At 39.2% G+C, this 21,817-nt stretch overlaps 1 protein-coding gene across 4 annotated transcripts in view; it reads left to right on the forward strand.

Moving 5' to 3' along the window:
• KCNT2 (potassium sodium-activated channel subfamily T member 2) overlaps positions 1-21,817 on the forward strand; it is a 341,069-nt gene that overhangs the window by 204,738 nt on the left and 114,514 nt on the right. For all 4 annotated transcript variants that reach the window (XM_061633982.1, XM_061633985.1, XM_061633981.1 and 1 more), the window contains one exon: positions 13,238-13,346. In XM_061633982.1, coding sequence (XP_061489966.1) covers positions 13,238-13,346 — 109 coding nt within the window. The remainder of the gene's footprint in view (positions 1-13,237; positions 13,347-21,817) is intronic.

The following is a 21,817-nucleotide window of genomic DNA, read 5'->3' on the forward strand; positions in this document are numbered from 1 at the left end:
GCAGTATACCTGATTCCATGATACAGCAAGCTGCATTATAATGAGCTTCTACTGTATTAGATTGAACAAGTCTCATATTTGTTAATGGTCTTACCAAAAACTTTACAAGCAAGCTAACACAATCTGGATGTATTAATTAATAATTAATGCTTAAATGCAAATAATGTTTAAAAGTATCCACTTTGCTTCTCCTTTGCTCTTGGTAGTACAGTGCTGGGAGCAACATACCATATGCCTCAGTTTATTGTATCATCTAGATGGCTTAAGATTTGTTTCTGTCCTAACAAAAGTGGTAGGCAAGGTTTGTTCTTAGTTTACTGCTCATGGTTTGCATGGGGAAAACAAACCATGAATCCAGATTCAGATGTCACAACAAACCAAGACTTGTTTGTTGCTCACAGTGCAGACAGAAGTAGGGGAGGAGTGAATTGGGGACAGAGCAGTGTGCACCAGTATGCTGCTCGTTCTCATTACACCATGGATAAACATTAACTGTAGTTTAAAGAGATACATATGAACCAGTCTGTTATCACTCTAAAAAACCACACAGTTGCCATTGCTTCTTCTAAGCCAGTGTTATTTTCCCCAAAACTTCTTATCTTCAGGGAACACTTTGCACAATGACTTGTCCGCTAAGGAACTACCGTCCATTGCAGAAAACTCTGGAACATATTTTATTTATTTATTTAACAACATTTATATACTGCTTGAATATAAACAGCTCTAAGCAGTTTATTTCAGGGTGCACAGTCAGTTCTTGTGGGTTATTTCACTGGCAAGGCCAGTTAGGCTCTATCATCTACCTATGTGAACAGTGAGCATGACCTTGAACACACCCCAGAATTCCCTGCATTGCAGATTGCAGGGAAGAGCCATCATGGTGGACAAGCAACCTTTTAGGGAAATTTTTCTTCCATTTATTTTCTTCTCATTGAGAAACTCTTTAATAAATTTCCTGTGAATCCCAGGCTTCTCCTGAACACTGTGAAGACCACTGTTCAGGCTATACTTATAGCGTATTCTCATCTCTTTTTTTGGGAGCAAGGAAGGGATACTAAATAAATAAGTAAGCACACACTCTATTTTGCAAATACCCAGTTTATGTTTTTGTCATTGTATGTATATGCTATTGTATGTACTTCTGTGTCTAAGTTAGGCCTGTGGAAGTGGATGAATTTCAGGTAAAAAATGTTGTCCTTTTTGTCATAGGATTCATTGCTGTACTGAATAACTGGTTGCAAAGGTCAGCCTTGCATAGTCTTGGGTTCCTCTTATGTTTTTTTACCCCCACTTTCCTGAGCTAAACTGCACTCTCTTAAGCTGCTCTGTCAAGGTTTATAGTTTCAGAGTCCTATATGGCCACCCAACTGATGTTTAGCAGGGCCCAACATGATCTGTCTGGACTTGCTCATTCCAGCAGCACCCCTCATGTCCCATTATCCCACTGCTTAATGTAGGGCTTCAGGCAGACCTGCTCCTTGATGTTAAATACATTGTGTCTCAGTCTCAGGAAGCTTAGATGGTTGTGATATGAATGCCTTTGTAGTATTGTGTTGTCTGCATTCCAAGGCATGTAGGACAATTTATTTATGTTTTGCTGTTGCTGAAGTTTAATCTTGAGAAACCTGTATATGATGTGTGTGAAAGGAGAGGAGTTCTAAAACTGGGGGGAAAAAAGATCTTGACATTTTCCCCTCAAGATTGCAGACATCATGAGCTCTATGCCATTATTATTTGTAGGCAGGCCATAGCCTAGAGTGGAATCATGCTTTTAGCCCCCAACATTATATATCTTTTCTTCAAAAACTGTGTATTGTACACAGTTGTCTCTAAAGAAACCCCAAAGTGTGTTCCTACTTCAGATTAGCCACAGGAATGCCCTATCTATGAGTAATGCACAAATCAAGCACTACTGAAATTGCAAACAACATTTACACATTGTTTGGGCATATAAACTATCACATTGCTTTGTACTGCCTAGGCCCTAGATGTTGGACAAAGTGCTTTGCTCACTGATGGTTCAGTGGCATATGGGATAAAGGTTTTCCTATTAGAATTAGAATCTTTATTAGAATTAGACAGAGAAAGGCACACTGAGAACATTCTCACCATTCTGCTTCACTTGAACATTACCTGGTTGAAACATGATCCACAGCATAACCCTGTATCAAGCCTTCCTTATTAGGTGGGGTAGGTGGATCTTTTTTGGGGGTTGTGGCAGCCAATATAACACTCCACTCACTCATGGAGAGGATGTGGGGGCCAGGCCAGAAGGCAGAGGCAGTGCTCTCCCCCTCACTCCTCCCTCGTGCTGAGAGTGTGTTAATTTTACATGTGTAAATCTGTTGAATTGTCTCACTCTTTTTTGAGAGATCCCCAGGAATACCAGACTCAAAAGCTTCGCTTTGCCTATAGCTACATTCCTCTTTCACCTGTGGTGTGGCCCATGTTCTGGTTCTTCATTAATCAAACTACTTTGGAAATGACAGTGCGCTCCTGAGCTTGGTTGTGATGAGGGATTAGGCATCTCAGTTTTAGATTCAACCCCAAAACCAAATTTGTCCATGCTACAAGTTTAAAGAAGGGCAGAGAGAAAATAAATACTTTAGGGTGTGTTTGTTAACACCTCAGTAAGGATTCCTCCTTTTAGTCTTGTTCTTGGCCTTTAGATTTTCAATCTTGTTGGACAATCAAGGAAAAATGTTTTTACTGGCTGCTATATAAAGAAGCAATTGGAAACTAATTGTGGGTTGTTGTTTTTACTGATTGCTGGGTTTTTTGTCTTCCCAGAAACCCTGAAAAGGGTCTCATGCCAAGCTGTACACTTTGAGAAAATCAGCAATTAGGCCTCAGTTACAGACTAGGTAACCAGCCAGCCAGCTAACTTTAGTGTGCACAGCAGTGTTTCTATTCCTCTAGGTCTGTTTTCATCACTTGCCATCAAGTACTCAAAAAAAGAAGACAAAATAGCCATGGAATTGTGAGTATAGTGTGTGCTTTAAAAGAGTAAAGGGTAGCTTAAGGTATATATTTTTTCAGATCACTTTTCATTATCTCTTTATTTTATCCTTTAGCAATAAGCACTCTCTCCTGTTCTGGTCATCATAACAACTGGATAAATAAATAAATATCAACCACCTCTTACTTCTTACTGTAGGCAACCAAATATGTTTCTTTATTGCAGGCTGGGTAGAAAACACAGATGAAACTGAAACAGAAAAGCAGAACTATTTTTTTTCAAGATCACTTAAGTAATTGTAGAGTCACTGTGATCCTGAAAAATCCACCCTCACTCAAAGTCTTAAATGAGCAGACATTTAGGGTCTCTTCTAGATGAGGCTTTTGTTGTTGTGCACTCGCTCTGCCTTATTTACTGAATTTTTCATAGGCTCCTATTCTTAATATGCTACTGTTCTTAAAATAAGCTATCATTCTTTAAATGGAGGATGTCATTGTCTATCATGTTACAAATTAAAAAGAAAATTAAAAAAAATCAGGGGGGGGGTAAAGGACAACTGGAGGGTGGTGCACCAATTTGCCCCAACCTGGCTATAGGCCTGCCACAGTAGTGTGAGCATTCAGTCCCTGTGATCTGGTCTTGCGTAGCTTCAATAACATGTGGTTGATGGAATCACATAACTTCTCATATCAGCTCTCTTAGCAGCTGGTCAGTGCTTGCACAGAAAGGAACCACAGCATAAACATGATCCATTTTACCTGAAAGACAAGACCATGGGGGAAATGTCTCTCCTGCTGCTGTAATCATGTATTACTTGGACCCTATATATTTTTTTGATTTTTTTCTCCCCTATAACCAGTGCCTATGGGGAAGGGCCTTGTCGTGGCGGCACTGCTTATACCAACGCTTCCCCATTTTTACAGTCTCATATTTAGCATGTATATAACTTGTGAACTTTGGCCCAGACAATGAACCTCAGTTAAACTGCAAACCCTTGAACCCTCCCTTCCAATCCTACTGAAATAGTCAAGAATTGTCTCTCTCTCTCCACTCTGCTTTTGATTCTTCTATTTCACAAATTACTGAGCTCAGGGAAGAGCACATCAAAGCCAAATGGAGGATTTCACAAAAATCAATTCGTACTTTACAGCCTACCCATCCCTCTGCCGATATGGAAGACAATAAAAAGATTTAGTGAAATTCTGAAACTTTATGGATAGCATAGCACTAATTATTAACACAAGGAATAACAGTCTGCCCTCCATTATATTGATGTGCTATCACTTGACCTCCTGGCTCAACAGAGACTTTTTTTATTTGTCCAGGCTTTTTATCATCTAGTGTAAGCTAAATGTAAATTTTGTGTTTATCCACTGCACTGAGTTGTTGTTCAGCTGCTGTTTTATCTATTTCATTATTGTTGGTTTTATTTTTATTTCTCTTAGTCTTGTAATCCACACTGGTTTTTACAGGAGCAGCAGAAAACATTCTAACAGTGTTGCAGGCTCCAATAACGGTTAAGCCTTCAGTATGGTATGCATGAGGAGCAGGATTTCTTGGGGGGGGTCCTGTTGTGTTAGCACAAGGATTTAGTGAATACTACCCAATCTGTTTGAAGGGACACAAGTAAGGCTAGGCCAAGAGCTATTGATATGGTGTCTATGGGTGCAATGGTACCCTTGAGGTCTTCGTCTCATGCCCACTCACTGTCCCCTTGGTTATGAGGTGATAAGGAAAGTTACCTTTATTTCCTTTGAAACATACATAGAGCTGAAGAAGGAACTTGGAAGGGTGATGCTCTTTCCCTCCTCTTTTAGTCTATGTGCTTTTCAAGGCTCAGATTAATTCTACTGGATCTGACTTTTACACGGAAACCTTGGAAAAGTAAAGTGTGTGTTCTCTCTTTTTTTGTGTCTCTGTCGGTTGATGGGGAGAGGGGGGAGAGAAGAGATGATCAGAGAAGGAAGGATCATCTACTTTGACTATCAGGAATTGAATTCAGAACTATCAAACACTGGAATGGGATTCTCTGAAAGTTTTCAGACATAAGGGTGATGCATACCTCTAATTTTCCTCTTTAAAAAAGTGTGTTGGCTATCAGAAGCTTGGAGAACACAATTCTTGGCTTTCACAATGTGGCTTTCATGTTTTTCTGAATGAGAAAACCATGCCTTCATGTGGACTTGAGTAATAGGAAGCTTCACACTGCCTCTTCATACTTTATACCGACAGGTATCCTGATAAAGCAAAATGCTTATGCTTTCTGCTTGTTTAAATCCATCTGCCACAAAAAGGTGGTGAGCAGATCACATGAGCAGGGCATATGCTCACAGAGACCATTTGTGTATCAACTGTGAAGTAATAACAAATGTAGCAGTGGAACTTTAGGGACATTGCTGCATCAGGCCAGACTGTTGGTTTGTCTATCCCAGCATTGTTTCCCATTACCTGCTACCTGATCCTTTTAACTGGAGATGCTAGGAATTCAATCTTGTATCTTTTGCATGCAAAGAGTGTGCTCTGATACTGCATTATGTTCCATCCCTTAATGTTGGACCAGTTCATCTGATTACATTTGTCATCTGTGATAATTGCAATCTACCCCATAAGAATTTGGCTCTATGTATTAATCCTGTCCTTTCTGATTATCATAAGCAACACATTCTCATTCTACAGTTGCCATTCTAATTAATATAAGGCATGGTTTTATAGTGAATTCTTTTAAAAGCAGGATGCAGGTAAATGGCTATGAGTGTTATCCAACTAAGTCACCCTTGGAGTGACATTCAGATATTAGCATTGGCATTCAGATATTAGCTTAGTCATGACTAACTTAGCTCCATTGACTTCAGTGGGCATACTCTGAGTATGACTTGGTCAGATGCCACCCTATGTATTAGGAAGATTATTTAGCATTACAATATATAGGTACATTTCTTCCTTCCAAAAATTTAAATATTTCTTTATTACTTCCATAAGTCAGCACAGAATTGTGGTCACTGGGACTTAACTTTTCAAACCCAACTTTATTTGGGTGTGGTCCCTTTCTTAATTACAGTCTGGATAGTGGAAATCACAGAAAAAATCAAAAGAAAATGAGATGCTATGCCACATATGAATGTTTTATTAACATGAATTAAAAATTATATATAGGCATTGAGAACAAATAAATATTTGATTAACTGGGATGAGGGCACAATTGTGCACCGATGTGAACTGTTGTAAGATCTTTTCCAACTATGCTATTTATTTTTTTACTTGTAGAACTGGTATGGAAATATTATTCCCCTCACTAAAATAATGTTGAAAGGACTTATAATCCTTATCTATTTATGAGTCAAACATGGCTAAACTATTAATCCTAGAAATAGCTTACCAAAACCAAAGTCTGTCTTGCAAATAAATCACCAGTCTTTCTAAAGTTGGGAGTGACTTGTTGGTACACTCCTGAGAGCAAAACTGCAATATCAAAAGAAGACCTGAGGACATCTCTAACAAGTTAGAGGGAAAATGTGTTTTTTGCATGTGCACTGCTGATTGTGTCCTAGGCATGCATGTCTGTGCTTTACACATTTATTACGTATGCTTTAGATCACTGTTCTTCAACTTTGGGTCCCCAGAAGTTCTTGGACTACAATCCCCATCATGCCCAGCCAGCTTAGCCACTGATCAAAGGATCATGGGAGATCTAGTCCAACAACATCTGGGAACCCAAAGCTGAAGAACACTCCTTTAGATCTTTGCTCCAGGAGGCACCGGCCACAGTATCATCAGTGTACATACTGTGAGCATGTATGCCTCATATAGTGTGGAGTTGCCCTACGTATACTGGCACAATTATAATAAGGGTTGAATGGAGAACAAATTAGTCACAGTTAGTACCCACTGAATGGAATGTACCCATTAATGTAGTAATGATTAGCTTTTCATTTTGACTTCTGTGGGATCAAAGCATGTCTAAGGTGGACTAGATCTAACCCACGCAGTTGTATGTATGATGGAGAAAGTGGGAGGAGATAAGGAGGCTGCAATTTTATATAAGACATACAAATTAAACAAAAGACCTCTTCAGATGTTCAGCATGGACATGTACAAGTGTCTAGGAATACCCATCCCGCAATGTCCCCATGTGTGCTGGCTTCACACCTTCACTTCCAACCTATGCATTTCAATGCAAGGTTTGAAGGGGGCTTGTAAACATGTTCAACTGAACATTTTTAAAAGCTTTCCCACAATCGAGGACCCTACATTATCCTGATCACAAGGAAGCTTGTAAGCATGTTCAGCCATGTTCATATCCTCCTTCTCAATGCAGAAAAATGGGGGTGGGCCAGAAGTGCCTGGGGACATTGGAGTTGTAACTGGTATGCATGCACACCTTTGCCCTCCTACATACTTTTTACCCTCACATTTTCAGGCTGAATGCTTAAGGGGGACTAAAGTAATGGCAGGGACCGAGCAACAGCAGCATTCCCAACTGATACTTTGTTTGCACAAAAGGAGATGGGCATCAACACATATGCAGCCCTTACCAGGGACTAGGCAACCAGTTGCCGGGTCTGGCAACCAAGAGGTCTTCTGTATCTTTAAAAGTTGTGCAGGGGGAAGGGAGAATTCCACCTTGTGGTTTTTCTCATTACAGTGTTGCAAGAACACCTGCACTTGGCTGACTTTCTCTTCTCCTAAAGATACAGGACCAGTCTCAGGCCATAAACCTGGCAACCCTACCAGACCCATAACAGTGAAATCCTGGTCTGCTTCCCAGGCCCGCTTCCTCAATTCCATCCATGGTGACATAGACAAGGACTGCCATAGCAATCTTCTGCAGGAGTCCATGTTATCACGTTGGGTCATTGGTCTCCCTTTCCACACAACTGAAAGCAGGAGTGGCCATTGATTGGTTGTAATAAAGAAGACATTCCTTAGTGATTAACTAAAATAAGAAACATTTCTAAAATAGTACCAGTGCTTTGATTCTTAAATATTTCTCTCAGATACATATGTAGTGAGAGAACTTTGTCTTTACTGAAGATGTGTCACATTTTAAACATAAATGTAAGTGGGTTTCATTCAAACTGTGTTAATATTCACAGATAATTTTTAAGTAGTGGGAAGAAATAATTTTATCAATATAAATGGACAAATCATGTTCACAGCCTTTAGAACAATACAATGAAGAATACGAACGATGATGAAGAACCAAAGGTGAGGGGGAAATAATAGAACTATTTTATTTATTTCAGTTATTTTTCTAGTTGTGGCAGTGGTTCCTGCCCTCATTCAGGATCCAGAGAGACGTATTCTGATCTATAGATAATTTTATACATACTCGTGCATATACTGGAGTGATTTGATTTTTTAACTTCTCTATTAAGAAAAATCAATAAAAAAAGAAAAGGAGTGAGAGGAACCCATGTGGTCATTACCCTTCTTTGAAACACACATGGACTTGGACAAAACAGGGTAGCATGTTCCTTACAAGCATATGCACATATTAAGCTGTGTTATACTAAGTTATGTTGCTGATCCATGTAACTCTCCAACGTCTCGAGAAAGGCTGTTCCAAGCCCTACTTGGAAAAGTGTTTAGAGAAAGGATCTAGCTTGTTCTTTTAGGAGTATATTTGTTTAGCGAATGAATAACCCCGCATTCAAATCCTGCCAAAGGCAGAGCAGCTATATACGGGTGTGGGGGAAAGAAGGGGTAACAACTGTAGTGAATATCAGGACAAATTGTATGGCAGAAATTTCTCTCCCATAAACCTATTTGGAAAAAATGGTGTACATTTTTTACCTCCCTGGCAGCGCCTCTCCATATAAAGTGGGATTAGTGATAACACTAGAGGCATGAATTTTTGTTTGTTTTTTAAATGCAACTTGTGGGTTACTTCAGTGCACTTTTCACCCTATCATTTCTGGCAAATGCCCCTCCTGTTCCGATATAAAAGAACAAATAAGGTGGATTACGAGATTTCTGGTTTGAGGATCAAGTATTCTGCGATCCAGGAACATAATTTATTTCTGGCATTCCTACTTGAGTATGGGAGGCATCCCATCCCACCTGCAGTAATGAACTTTTATCTCCAAGACCCCATTCTTAACGTTACACTGGCGGCATAGGAACCACTGCATCTTGGCTTCTTCCTGCATTACTGAGGTAACATGAGGAGCCTCAAGGCTATGTGGAAGAAGTCCACAGTATGGTTCCTCCCAGCAAGAAAACCATCCCAGAAATTGGGACAATGCTGGCATTGGAAGGAATGATCAAACATCATTTAGTTTGACCAGCACAAACTTGTAACATGCCTTCTTCCCCCCCCCCCAACAAAAGGCATTGCCTGCTTTGGAAAAAAATATGGAAGATTAATTGGTATCCTTTAGCTTCTTTTACTGCCCTTTTAAAAAGCTCCTTAAATTTCTGGCTGCTGTATTTATAGCCAGACATGGCAGTATAGTATGTATATTTATGTTAATTATATAGAAGTAACAAATCCTTTACACACTGTTCTCTGCCCCTGAGATCTAGTTTCAGTTCTTCTATGCTCTCCAGGGAACAAATCCCTACATATGTTCTGAGCATGTCAAAGCCTTTCATTAGCACTGGCTCTCAATGTCCCTGCTCTGTCCCTTCTTGTTGTTGCCACATCCTGATGATTCTACTTCCCTGGGCACAGGAAATGCTAGCAGGAACTCTGAGACTGGTAGTTCTTAAGAGAGCATATTGCTTTGAGAGACAGAATTGTCTCCTAGCATTTCTCTCCTAGCATCCTAGCATTTCCTGTACAAGCGTGCACTCTTTCTCAGTCCCATTCCCCCTGTAGCGGAGGGTCTAGTCCACCCATCTAATTGTGCAGAATGTTGCTTTCTCAGTTCTAACACTGCTTCTGATTTAGTTCCAGCAAATCTCCCCAAACATTACAAGATCTGGACATCACATATAGATAGAAGGAAACAAGTTCGAATAAACATTCTCAAATATTATCTGTATTTTTCTTCCACATGGAATGGTCTTGTAGCCGCCCACCCTTCCGGGCTTGATGGCTGAGGTGAAGCATCCCTTTGCCTCACTATTTTGGCTCTGAATAGCCTGGGGCTGCTCAGGTTATCCTGGTGGCACAGAAAGGAGCCACACTGAAGCAGCTCCCATGCCAGCTGTGTAAAGGGAATAGAGGGCCCAATGCTTTCTATTGGGGGTGAAGAACCTCTAGCCCAGCCTTTCCCAACCAGTGTGCCTCCAGATGTTGTTGGACCACAGTTCCCATCTTTCCTGAACATTGGCAATCCTGGCTGAGGCTGATGGGAGTTGTGGTCCAACAACATCTGGAGGCACACTGGTTGGGAAAGGCTGCTCTAGTCCATGGATCAATCTTAGCCAGCGCGGGCCTCCAGTTTGGCCCATGAGGCCATGTTCCCCAAACAATGCCCACTTGGCAATCATCTGATGTCACTTGCAACATCAGCTGATGGGAGGGAGGGATTCAATTCTGCATTGGGTCTGCTTGCTTTGACTATTAGTGCCGGTTCTGAGCAGGAGATAGGCATGTGCAGCCAAAGCAGCAGGATTTGTACCTCAAAATCCTAGAACTGGCTTTTATTACATTACTGTTTTACTTCCCAGTGATAATTGACTCATCCTGCTCCTATTGAAATCGATAGTGCTGTCACTTAGAAGTATCAATGGTCCTAAATTTTTGGATGAGATTTTGTTTTGGGTGACAAACCATAGAAGACTTTCCTGTCTGCTGACAGCAAAACTAAATAGATTATTCTATTTCTTTCCCCTTTTCTCACACTAGCAAGTTTATGACTAGATAATCCATTTCATTCCTTAGCATCATTAGATCTTGGAAATTACCCTCAATTGTATTTTTGAAATGGAAAATGAAAAAAAAACCTGATATGGAGCTCAGATAAATAACATTTTAGAAGTTTTAACACTGTTTGATTAAAGAGAGGAGTTCTGTTGAATCAAGCTCTTTATATTTGCTAATAGGAATTGATTGTAGGCTTGTGAAATGGAAATGAAATGTATGTGTGTATTTAAATATCTTGGAAACTAGATAAATTCATTAGTCTTTAATGAATAATTTGTATCAACCTTTCATCCAACATCTAGGGTTGGTTCCAAAATTTGTCATAGTCAGAAAAGACCCATTGAAATTAATGGACATGACTAACACAGGTTCATTAATTTCAATGGAATTTAGTTGGATACAACCTATACATTTAAAAGAGGCGTGGGTGGGTGATTTGTTAGAAAAGGTTTGGTTGCAAATACTTAACATTGTCTTATTTACATTTTAATTTAATAATTATATAATTATAATTTTAACACTTCTATCAAGATATCCTCCATAGACATACTGAATTATCAACAGGATGGTTCAAACTTGAGCCCTACCCCCACTCTCACATAAGCAACTCAGGACACTTAAAAACAACCATCAAATTTCTTATTCTGGTACAAAGTTTCCTTCTAAACTTATGTTAAGGTTATCAGAGAATGTTTTATGACTTTAAAACAGTGGGAATACAGTACCAAAAATTATCGTATTTTATAATTTGAAATAGGTCAGCAGCTAGGTGCATTTCCTCACCCTTCTATTAGAACAGTGTATATGTAAATCTCAGCTGAGCAGTTCTTGCACATGACTTCTCAATCTCTTGAGAAAGCATAACGTGTTGCAATTTAAGGGCCGACTCCAGCAGAGACCTTATGAATACATGAGATCATGGTGTTCACTACAACCTTAAAAACAGGAACAGTAGCTCCCCCTGTTCACTGTTTCTTTTTGAAGAAAACACACTCCTTCCTTCTCACAAAATGTTCCTATGGCAAGGAAATTTTTCATCAACCTACAAACGTTGCCTGAGGAGCATATCTGGCTCTCACCAGATGTGCAGAGATGATATGCCAAGGTATTCTTGTCCAATATATGGCAAATTGCACGGAAGGGTTTTCTTCCATTTTCTGTTTCTTTCATTGCCTTTCAATATTGGGTAAGATCTATTAAGAATTACAGATGAGACAGAGGTTTCAAATAAATAAATTGTGCAGTTCTAAGATAGTTGTGTGAGGGTATTGATGTCACTCTGTCATTCAGAGAAACAATAAGCTGTTATATTGTAAATCCAGCTTCACCATTGCTATTTATTTATTTATTTGGAAAGTGTGATTTGTTATTGTATTTTCATCAAAAGTTGTTATTGTTGCTTTTTAATGATATCTTATTTAATTTTTGTAAATTGTACTGTTTTTATTGATATGTATTTCTATATTTATGTTTATTTTTCATAAGCTGCCTTGAGAGCCTTTTGCCCAAAAGCCAGCATAGAAATAATAATAATAATAATAATAATAATAATAATAATAATAATAATAATAATAATAATAATAATAATAATAATAATAATAATGAGATCCTGTTGTCAGGTGGTTGTGTCACCATCATAGGCATCTAAAGTGCATTCAGCATCAAGGATAACATCCGTAATAAAATATTGATTTAATATATAGAGCTGGTGTACTAGCAAAGAGTGGACAGCACAGTTCAAATTTTTCGTTATTCATACATTTATTAGGTGCCTTTAGGCATATGTATATTGACCCAATCTCAGCCCTCCATTGCAGTATGGGGATAATAATACAGGCTTACTTCATGTAATAGTATTGTTACATTACTGAGATAGTATATGTGAAGTACCATGACAGCCTAAAATGCAATATATGTGGGATGGCTCTCCTGACGTTGTTAGACTACAACTCCCATAATCCCTGACCACTGACCATGCTGGCTGGGACTAATGGGAGTTATGGTCCCATCTGGAGGGTCACAGTTCCCCATACCTGCAATATATAAATGCTAAACATTCATAGCAAGTAAAGTTGCAAGGCTAGGCTATCTTGCTCCATTTCCTAAATTGCTTTGGAAACCTTAGCAATCTACAGAAGGTTCCTAAAGCTCAGTTTGGTTAACTGTGATTTATATTAACAATATCTGAGAGAGAAAGCTGCAAGTCTCACACATTTTATGCTATTCCTGACAGCAGCATCTACCTGTGACTTCTATTATAATTTATTACACTAAAATAAATAAAAGTATGAAGACTGGAAGCACTACTCCCACATGATTCATTTTTCTTGGGGTTTTTTAATCATAGCATGACAACTGAAAATGTCCTATTAGTTTAACCAGCCCAATGAATCCCATTATTTGTTTCTCATTTTGTGCTTTTAAAAACACACTTGTCTTACATAGTGTCTCCTGTTTCATTCTAGGATCATCAAACCATTCTAAGAGCTTGGGCTGTTAAAGATTTTGCACCAAACTGTCCTCTGTATGTTCAAATATTGAAGCCTGAAAATAAGTTCCACATCAAATTTGCAGGTAAGACTGGTGCCATTCATGTCATGGCACAGGGATGGACAATTTCATTTTGTTTCTTGTCCACATCACCTTGGCATGTGTTCACCTGTAATTCCATGCCATCCCATTGATGCATTAATTGATGTTTGTTTTCTAAATCATTTAAATAATGTTTTCTTCCAAAATATAGACTTCGAAACATTTTTATCTCCAAATATACTTTTCTATGTGTCTCTCAAAATACACATTTAAAAAAATGTATGCTGATATTTTTTGGAGCTGCATCAGAATATTCAGAGAAGTATGGGATCTGGTGAGCAAATTTTAAAACTACACATTAACCTAGGAAGTGAGGATCGCAACAGTTCATATTAGAATTCATAAAGTTTAAATTACTCAAGCTTCCCTATTTAGCAGTTGCTTTTGCTTAAGAATTGTTTTTCTGGATCAGACTAAGGTCCATCTAGTGAAGCACTTCATACCCATCAGCAGCCATCTAAATTCCTCTGGTAGAACACCAACAACACATGAAGAGGACTAATTCCCTTATCATGTTTTCCTAGCATCTTTATAAATGAAAGCCCAGGGGCTCTGGTCTGAAGGCACATAAGGCTGGTTCCCTGCTGAAGCTAAGCAGTGTCAGGTCTGGTCAGTGCCTGGATGGGAGACTGCCTGGGAACCATATGTAAGCCGCCTTGGGTTTCATGAAAAGAAAGGCAGGGTATAAATGTAATAAAATAAATAAATTTAGCCATTGATAAACCTATCCTCCAATGAATCTGCATTTACTGCAAATACATTTCAGTACCTGATCCACAAGTTCTAGTATTAAGAGAAAAGAAAAAAAATCTCATCATGCTATTCATAATTATAACCTTCTCTCACAATAATTTCATACTTTCTCTCCACATGGAATCTTTTTCACATCATTTTGTCTTCTGAGGAATCTCTGAATGTCTGCACAGACCATCTTCTGAGCAGAGGATTCAAGAAATCAGTGTGTCATGGAACACTTATTCAGGCCTGTAGGATCTAGCTGTTACCCTGCCTGATATCACTAATAGGCAAAAAAGCATGCCGTTTAAGAACTTACCTATAGCCCACAGATATTTCTATCAAACTTTAAAAAGCAGGGAAAATGGGCAGCTATAGTGAATGCACCAGGGGAGCAGGAGACCTGACCTGCTCTCTGAGTTACTGTACTGCCCTACAAATTTGTCAGAAATGCAAACACCATTTGGGTTGGTCTTTCACAGTCCAATCCACTTGCTGTGTAGCTTTCAAGAATTTGGTAACATGTGCCTCTGAGCATATGGTGAGTGGTGGCAACACCTGCCATCTCCAAAGATAGAGAATTATATTATTGTATGTTTGCTGATGTTCTTCTTACTTTGCTTCTTTCCTGTATTACTAATGTTTCTACAGAGAATCTAAACTAGAAAGGTTTATTTCCCTCATTATTCATCCTAGAAATCTGTGTCAAATTTATTTTTATTAATTTCAAAGCCTTTTTGTTGGTCAGTGTCATATGATGGTGAAGACAGACTTTTGTGTTTCAAATTGGAGGTTATGTTCTATTTCTATTTTGGGTGCATTAACAGTGGAATCTGAAACTGTAGTTTGATGTAAAATCAGACTGATCACAATATGTTGCTACTTCAGCAATGATTTTTAGCTGTTGGAAAAAAGAGGATGCATGTTTTCAGCCTGCTATGTTTAAACCCCTTTATTTAAGGCAAGGTGGGCATGGTCAATTAAAAACATAGAGCACACCTATCATTTTGCTAGAATATATTTCACCTCCCACTGTTTTATCTTGTGCAAACTGAGACACTCCTAAGGTACACTGGAGACTATTCTGCAGAAGTCGGTGCCATTATTCCACAATTATGTTTGGAGTTTTTTACTGTAAAATTTGCAAAGTGTTGCTGTACTTCACATATTCACAGAAACAGAAACAAAAGAAAATGATTTCCTATAGGAAACTTCACTAAAATTGCAAAGGAAATCAGACATATTTAAAGTGACCATCTGAACTATATCATCTGTCTTAATAATGTTGCTTCCTCCTTGCTCAAACAAGATCAGCACAGCACGTGTCTTCTTTCTATTATTTGGGCTGATTGCAGGTGTTGCCACCACTCACCATATGCTCAGAGGCACATGTTACCAAATTCTTCCAAGCTATACACAGGAAGTAGATTGGACTGTGAAAGACCAACCCAAATGGTGTTTGCATTTTGACAAATTTGTAGGGCAGTACAATATCTGAGAGAGGAGGTCAGGTCTCCTGCTCCCCTGGTGAATTCACTATAGCTGCCCAATTTCCCTGCTTTTTAAAGTTTGATAGAAATATCTGTGGGCTATAGGTATGTTCTTAAACCACAAGGTTTTTTGCCTATTAGTGAATTTCCCTGCTTTTTAATCTGGGATGTAAGGAATGGGATCCTGTGCAAGTTTGGTGAGAATGGATTGATCATTTGCATGCTTATTGAGTTCAGTGGGATTTACTCCCCTGCAATAATGCTTAGGATAGGTGAAACTGACCACAGGGGATGGGGAGGGGGGAGGAGGAGGAGGGAGGGGAGGAAAGGGAGAGGGGAGGACTAGGATGGGGCATGAATATTGCAGGTCACTCGCTCTTTGTGATTATCTTCAAATACCATTTAGTTATATGTAACGGCACACCTAATAATCCATCCTCAGATTATTACACATATATTGGTCCGAATGGAAAGGGCGTTATAGATTATATAATACTCTCTCGCCCTTGCAATGCCTTCTGTGAATCATTCACAGTCTTAGCTAGAACTGAGAGTGATCATATGCCCATCCGTGCCTGCTCCACGCTTCTGATGGACTATAATTCGATTCCTGCGGCACCAATGGAGACACTCTCACCGCAGGGCGTTAGAGGGATTCGTTGGAATGGCACTATTCAAACAGCCACAAATTTATTGTTATCCTCCCCTAGACTACAGGTGTTGAGAGGTCAACTCCTGACTGTGGACAATCCTTTGGATCACTATTGCTTAATAACATCAGAGATAAAACCGTTGATGAGTAAATGTTATGTCCCTAGGCCAAAAAAATCTGGCTGGTATGATAATCACTATGCCAGAATAAAACGATCTCTCACAAGAGCAATAAGGAAGCTCAGGAGAGTTGACTCCCTAGCAAACTTTAACTCCTACATCTCTGCTTGAAGAGACTATAAAAATCTTCTACGAAGAAAAAAAATGGTATATCTGATGGCAATGGCTGGACCTCGGTCTGGCATCTCAAGAAAAGAACGCAGATAGATTTTGGGCTCTAGCGTCTAAAGGGACTAGGGGGAATTACTCCCCCCTTGATAATTAAATTATCTCCTCTCAATGGTGCTCCTATTTTAATGCCCTCTACGACCGCCACCTTTGCGTTCCACAGGTTTATCCCTCTCTTGTTGATGAATCTTTCACCCTCTCCCATTGTCTGGAGTGGGAACCCGTTACTCCCCAAGTAATTTCCACTCTGATTTCGTCCTTACCCATAAAGAAAGCTCCAGGTGAGGACATGCTCCCTGCAGAGTTATTTAGAGCAAATCCTCACTGGTGGGCACCAGTTCTCGCCAAAATGTTCACCTCCATAAACCATCGAGGTGAAGTTCCTCCTGGGTGGGGAGTCAGCATAATTGTACCAATCCACAAAAAGGGATCCAAGGCTGACCCAAAAAACTTTTGACCAATCAGCCTACTGGACATAGTGGCCAAACTGTATGCCAAGTATGGCTTGAAGATTGGGCTGCCGAAAATGCAATTATTGCAGAGGAACAGGCCGGTTTTACAAAAGGGAAATCAGCAATAGATCATTGCTTGATCCTATCCCATTTAATTCAAAAATATGCTGGAAGGGGAAACAAGAAATTATTTGTCACCTTTGTGGACTTCGCTTCCTCATTTGACCTTATCGATAGAGATCGATTATGGTTCAAACTCTCCTTGACTAACATAGATAGAAGACTTCTTTGCTTACTATGTATACTACATACGAACACCTCACTTAGGGTTAGAGTTGGCGCTAGTGGCTTTCTATCAGAGTCAGTTCCAACGGCTAAAGGGGTAAGGCAGGGCTGCCTTTTGGCACCCTTTCTTTTTAATTTCTATGTTAATGATATCGTGCAAGACTTGAGTGGCCCACAGTTCTTTCCTGTTTCCATCTTGGGCACTAAACTCTCAGTTTTACTTTATGGCAACGATTTGGCCTTGGTCGCCGTCACCTTGGTTGGAATGAGGAGGCTACTAAGAGCTTTGGGAGAATTTTGCAACAAAGAACATATCTTAATTAACTATTCAAAAACCAATGTAGTGGTATTCAGAAAGAGAAGGAAATTCCATAGCTGGAAATTGAACAACCAAGCTATTGCCCAAGGCCACCATGCTAGATACTTAGGTAACATCCTTAATTAAAACCTACAATGAAACAAACCAGTTAAAAACAGCCAATCAAACCAGTTAATGAAATCAGAAGTTCAAGTGATTTCCCCTTAACCATCTCTTTTCAAACTAAAAATTCATATGACCCTTTGGATTTTTTCTTGCGGGGCTGGTGTGTCTGCCCAGTAATACTGTTATGGGTTTGGGGGTTGAGATAGATGATTTCTATGAGTCCCCTTCCAGCCTCTGATTTGGAATCCTGCACCTGGAGGTGAGAAACCCACTCCGCTGGTCAGATGAGTCTCTTTTGTTAATCTAATAGAGTGTCCAGGTGGTCTAATGCGTCTTCAAAGTGTCCATTAACTGGTGAATGGGCCAGGGAGATCCTGTTGTTATTGAAACTCTTCAGGAGAGCCCCACCCCACAGAGCCTAAGAGAGGCTTTGTTTTGATTTGAGTCTGAGGAAAGGCTGGGAACTGGAGACATGCAGAGAGGCTTGCTCCCTGCACCATGGCTTCAGAATCCCACCTGTAAGCCTGATGGAAAAGCAAGATCTATTGGACTGTTAATGCTTTGAACTCCTCCATCTTAAACTCAGGTTGGAATGTGTGTAAATAAACAAACCATCTTTCATAAGGACACTATAAACTCTACTAACCTTCCTCCAAGGAAACCAAACCCTGGAGACCGCTTGGAGAACGGGGTGTCTCTCAACAGTACTTTTAGTTGTCTCTTTCTGCACGTTCTTAAGCTCTACAGTATCCTTGTATGCTGCAGCGTAAATGCACATGCATTTTTTTATTCAGAGTAAAAATACGTGAAATGATGACATGGAATGCTCAGCATCTCTTCAACAATATTTGTTTCTACCTAAAATATTTTCTTAAGCTGAAACTACTCTGTGTGCATCACATTATAGGCACTTTGTCAAGCAAATGAAAAGGGAAGTCTGGCTTTGTTCCAAGAACATGTGGTTCTTGCTGTATAATAACTCAAGCCTGTCAAACACCCTCTGAGATTAATTAAGATACTTTCCAACTGGAATTAAGATGAATGAATGCACAAAATTTAGGTAACTGATTATTAGGAGTTTTTGTACATATTGTCTCACAACTACTTCAGAACTAGTAGTGTACAAAGTACACAAAGCAAAACAAGAAGTTGTTGCAGCCTTTAAAAACATCAATCCTGATTTTGAGATTAAGAGGTTTGATTGATCTTGCTACCTTTAGCAACGAATTTTCCAAAAGTTGCCCCCCCATGCCAGGGTTCAAATCCCCACATAGCCATGAAACTCACTGGATAACCTTGGGCCAGTCACGGCCTCTCAGCCTCATGAAAACCGTATTCATAGTGTCGCCATAAGTCGGAATCGACTTGAAGGCAGTACATCTACATTTTTTTTTATTGTATTCTCCTTTTGGCACAGCTCCTGAAAATCCCTATACAGGATCAGTCCCTGTTTCTGCGGTGAAATCTCTCAGCTTGATTTAGTAGCGTTACTGCAAAGATGCCATTTACGATTACGATTTTCAGAAACACAATTCTATGCTAATAGAAATAGTAACAATTCTTAATCAGTAAGTAGTCTTCATAATGACAAATTTTATTTCAAGTGGCCACCTTTGATTATCATCAAATGAGTCTAAAATCATTCGAAGTATCTACTTGCTCTCAGAAGTGAATCAGCTATGAATATGCTGTAGTTTGGGCACTATCTTAACATTGTCATATCTGTTTGATGAAGGTATTTGTGAAGGTATAAACACTTTCCAGGTTTTATTATAAAGAAGATAGAAGCCAGCATTTGTCTGCCATATTTGACAGGAGCCCTATATGGTTGTGTATTTATTTATGTGCAATTTTGCTCACACCTGCTTTATTGTTCTATTTGACCAAGATATGATAATCTGTTGTGGGATTTTATCTAAATTGTCAGATATAGAACAACTCATTGAAGGAGTCGTCCAGTTACTCTGAGTGATAATTGCCTGAGATTTCTGAAGAAAAGGAACATTTGCAAAATGTAGTGAGGAAAAGAATATGAGCCAAAAACAAAAAGGAAAGAACACACTCATTTAGGACATTTAATGAACCACAGAAAGTGATGTAATTCTATAATGGATAATTTCTACTTCTTTTCATCTCTGCACTTAACTGGTGGACCAATTCAGTGAATTAAGCATTTAGACACTGGGTAGGAGAGAAACACAGTTCAGGAGAGAGACTGAGAAAATTGAGTGATTTTACTAATGTGGAAAGAAGATAGGAATGATAATCCCATTCTAAAATGCTGCTGGGCTCAACACATGCCATGGGTATAAATGTATAGCATTTTTTAGAAATGAAGCTGATGGGGCAGGTTCTGTATGCAATGCTCTTCATGTGTGCGCTGGAGTGCCACATGGATCGTTCCTTACAGCAGAGGAAAGGGCTGGACTGGATGATCTTTTAATCATTACCCTGTTTGCTTGGTACTCTACATTTCCCCAAACTGGTTGGTACGTGATGATTGTACATGTTTTTACATGACATTTATGAAAAGCATTGTTTAAATATGATAATCACTGCCACCTGCTTCACATTTTTTTGTTCTATATGTTGCCAGTTATAGGATTGGGATTGCTTGCATGGAAGGGAAGCAACTATGTGATCTTTTGGGATAGGAAGCAACCTGAAGCTAAATAAACAAAATACTGGAAAGTGTTTATACCTTCACAGATATCTTCATCAAGCAGATGTCAGAATGTTAAGATAGTGTCCAAACCTCAGCGTATATGCATAGTTGATTTACTTCTTAGAGCAGGTAGATATTTCAAATGATTTTAGACTCATTTGACGATACTCGGAGGTGGCCACTTGAAATACAATTTGTCCTTACAAAGACTACTTGCTGATTAAGAATTGTCACTATTTCTATTAGTGCAGAATTGTGCTTCTGAATATTGTAATCATCAATGGGATCTTTGCAGTAATGCTGCTAAATCAAGCTGCGAGATTTCACTGCAGAAACAGGGACTGATCCTACAGAGGAATGCAAGGACAAGATATGAATGTTAATCACTTTTGAATTCAATTCATTTGTTGATCTGACATCATTGGCTAGTGGGACTAAGTAAATGCATATGAAAATGACATTATGGCAACGGATAAGTTGCCTTAGATTATATGGAAGGAGTAACAATAGCAGGCTGCATTTTTAAGGGGGGGAGGAGGGTAAATTATGGTTGTGCGCTCACTGAGAAGAAACACTCCAGACTCCCTGAAATCAAATAGTGTGATTGAGATAAGGAGGTAGTATATACTCAGGTCTTAGTTGGACATACTGCATATCAAGGGCCATAATTGCTTTTGTTCCTAATTGTACAAAGTGATTAACATTCATATCTTGTCCCTGCATGCCCCATTAATCTGAAGTAAATTGCCAATGTTTTTAGCAGTAATAAAATTAACTTTGTTGCTGTGGTCAGCAGGAAAAATAGGAAATTTCAAAACTTTGAGAACTAGTTTATAATGCCTTTAAATCACTTGATAACTGCAGCATCAAGCGACGATTCTCATGTATGAATTAGACATAACCAGTATCTGCAATTTGCATTGCAAATAAAGACCTCATTCTTTTTAGTGGGGCCATTTTTGCAATGCAAATTGCAGGTGCAGAAGGGCAATCCAGATTTGGACTATAGTGAGTGGTAAAGTGTTAAACGTCCCCCTACCCCCTCCTTGCACTAGGGGCCTGATCCGGATTGTCCTCCTATGCTGTCAATTTTGTTGGGTGGGGAGATACACACAGAACTACACATTTAAAATCATGTGTTTGGCCCTAAGTTCTATACTTGAACCACAAGATAAATTCTTAGCAAATTTATTATTTCCATACAGTATCAATCTCAAGGGACTTGAGAGTTTTCTTAGATTGTCTATGGCTGCAGGTCTTGACCTTTATCATTGCAAGGTGGCCAAGGGTTGTGTGTTTTTGTGTCCAGTAAACATTTCTCCAGCACTCTACAACCTCCCCAGTTGCCCACACTTCCTCATCCGAAAAATGTCCCATGGGAGGAGTTATTTCATGATGCCTTC

Source organism: Rhineura floridana, chromosome 6, assembly GCF_030035675.1.
Source record: "Rhineura floridana isolate rRhiFlo1 chromosome 6, rRhiFlo1.hap2, whole genome shotgun sequence".
Lineage (NCBI taxonomy): Eukaryota > Metazoa > Chordata > Lepidosauria > Squamata > Rhineuridae > Rhineura > Rhineura floridana.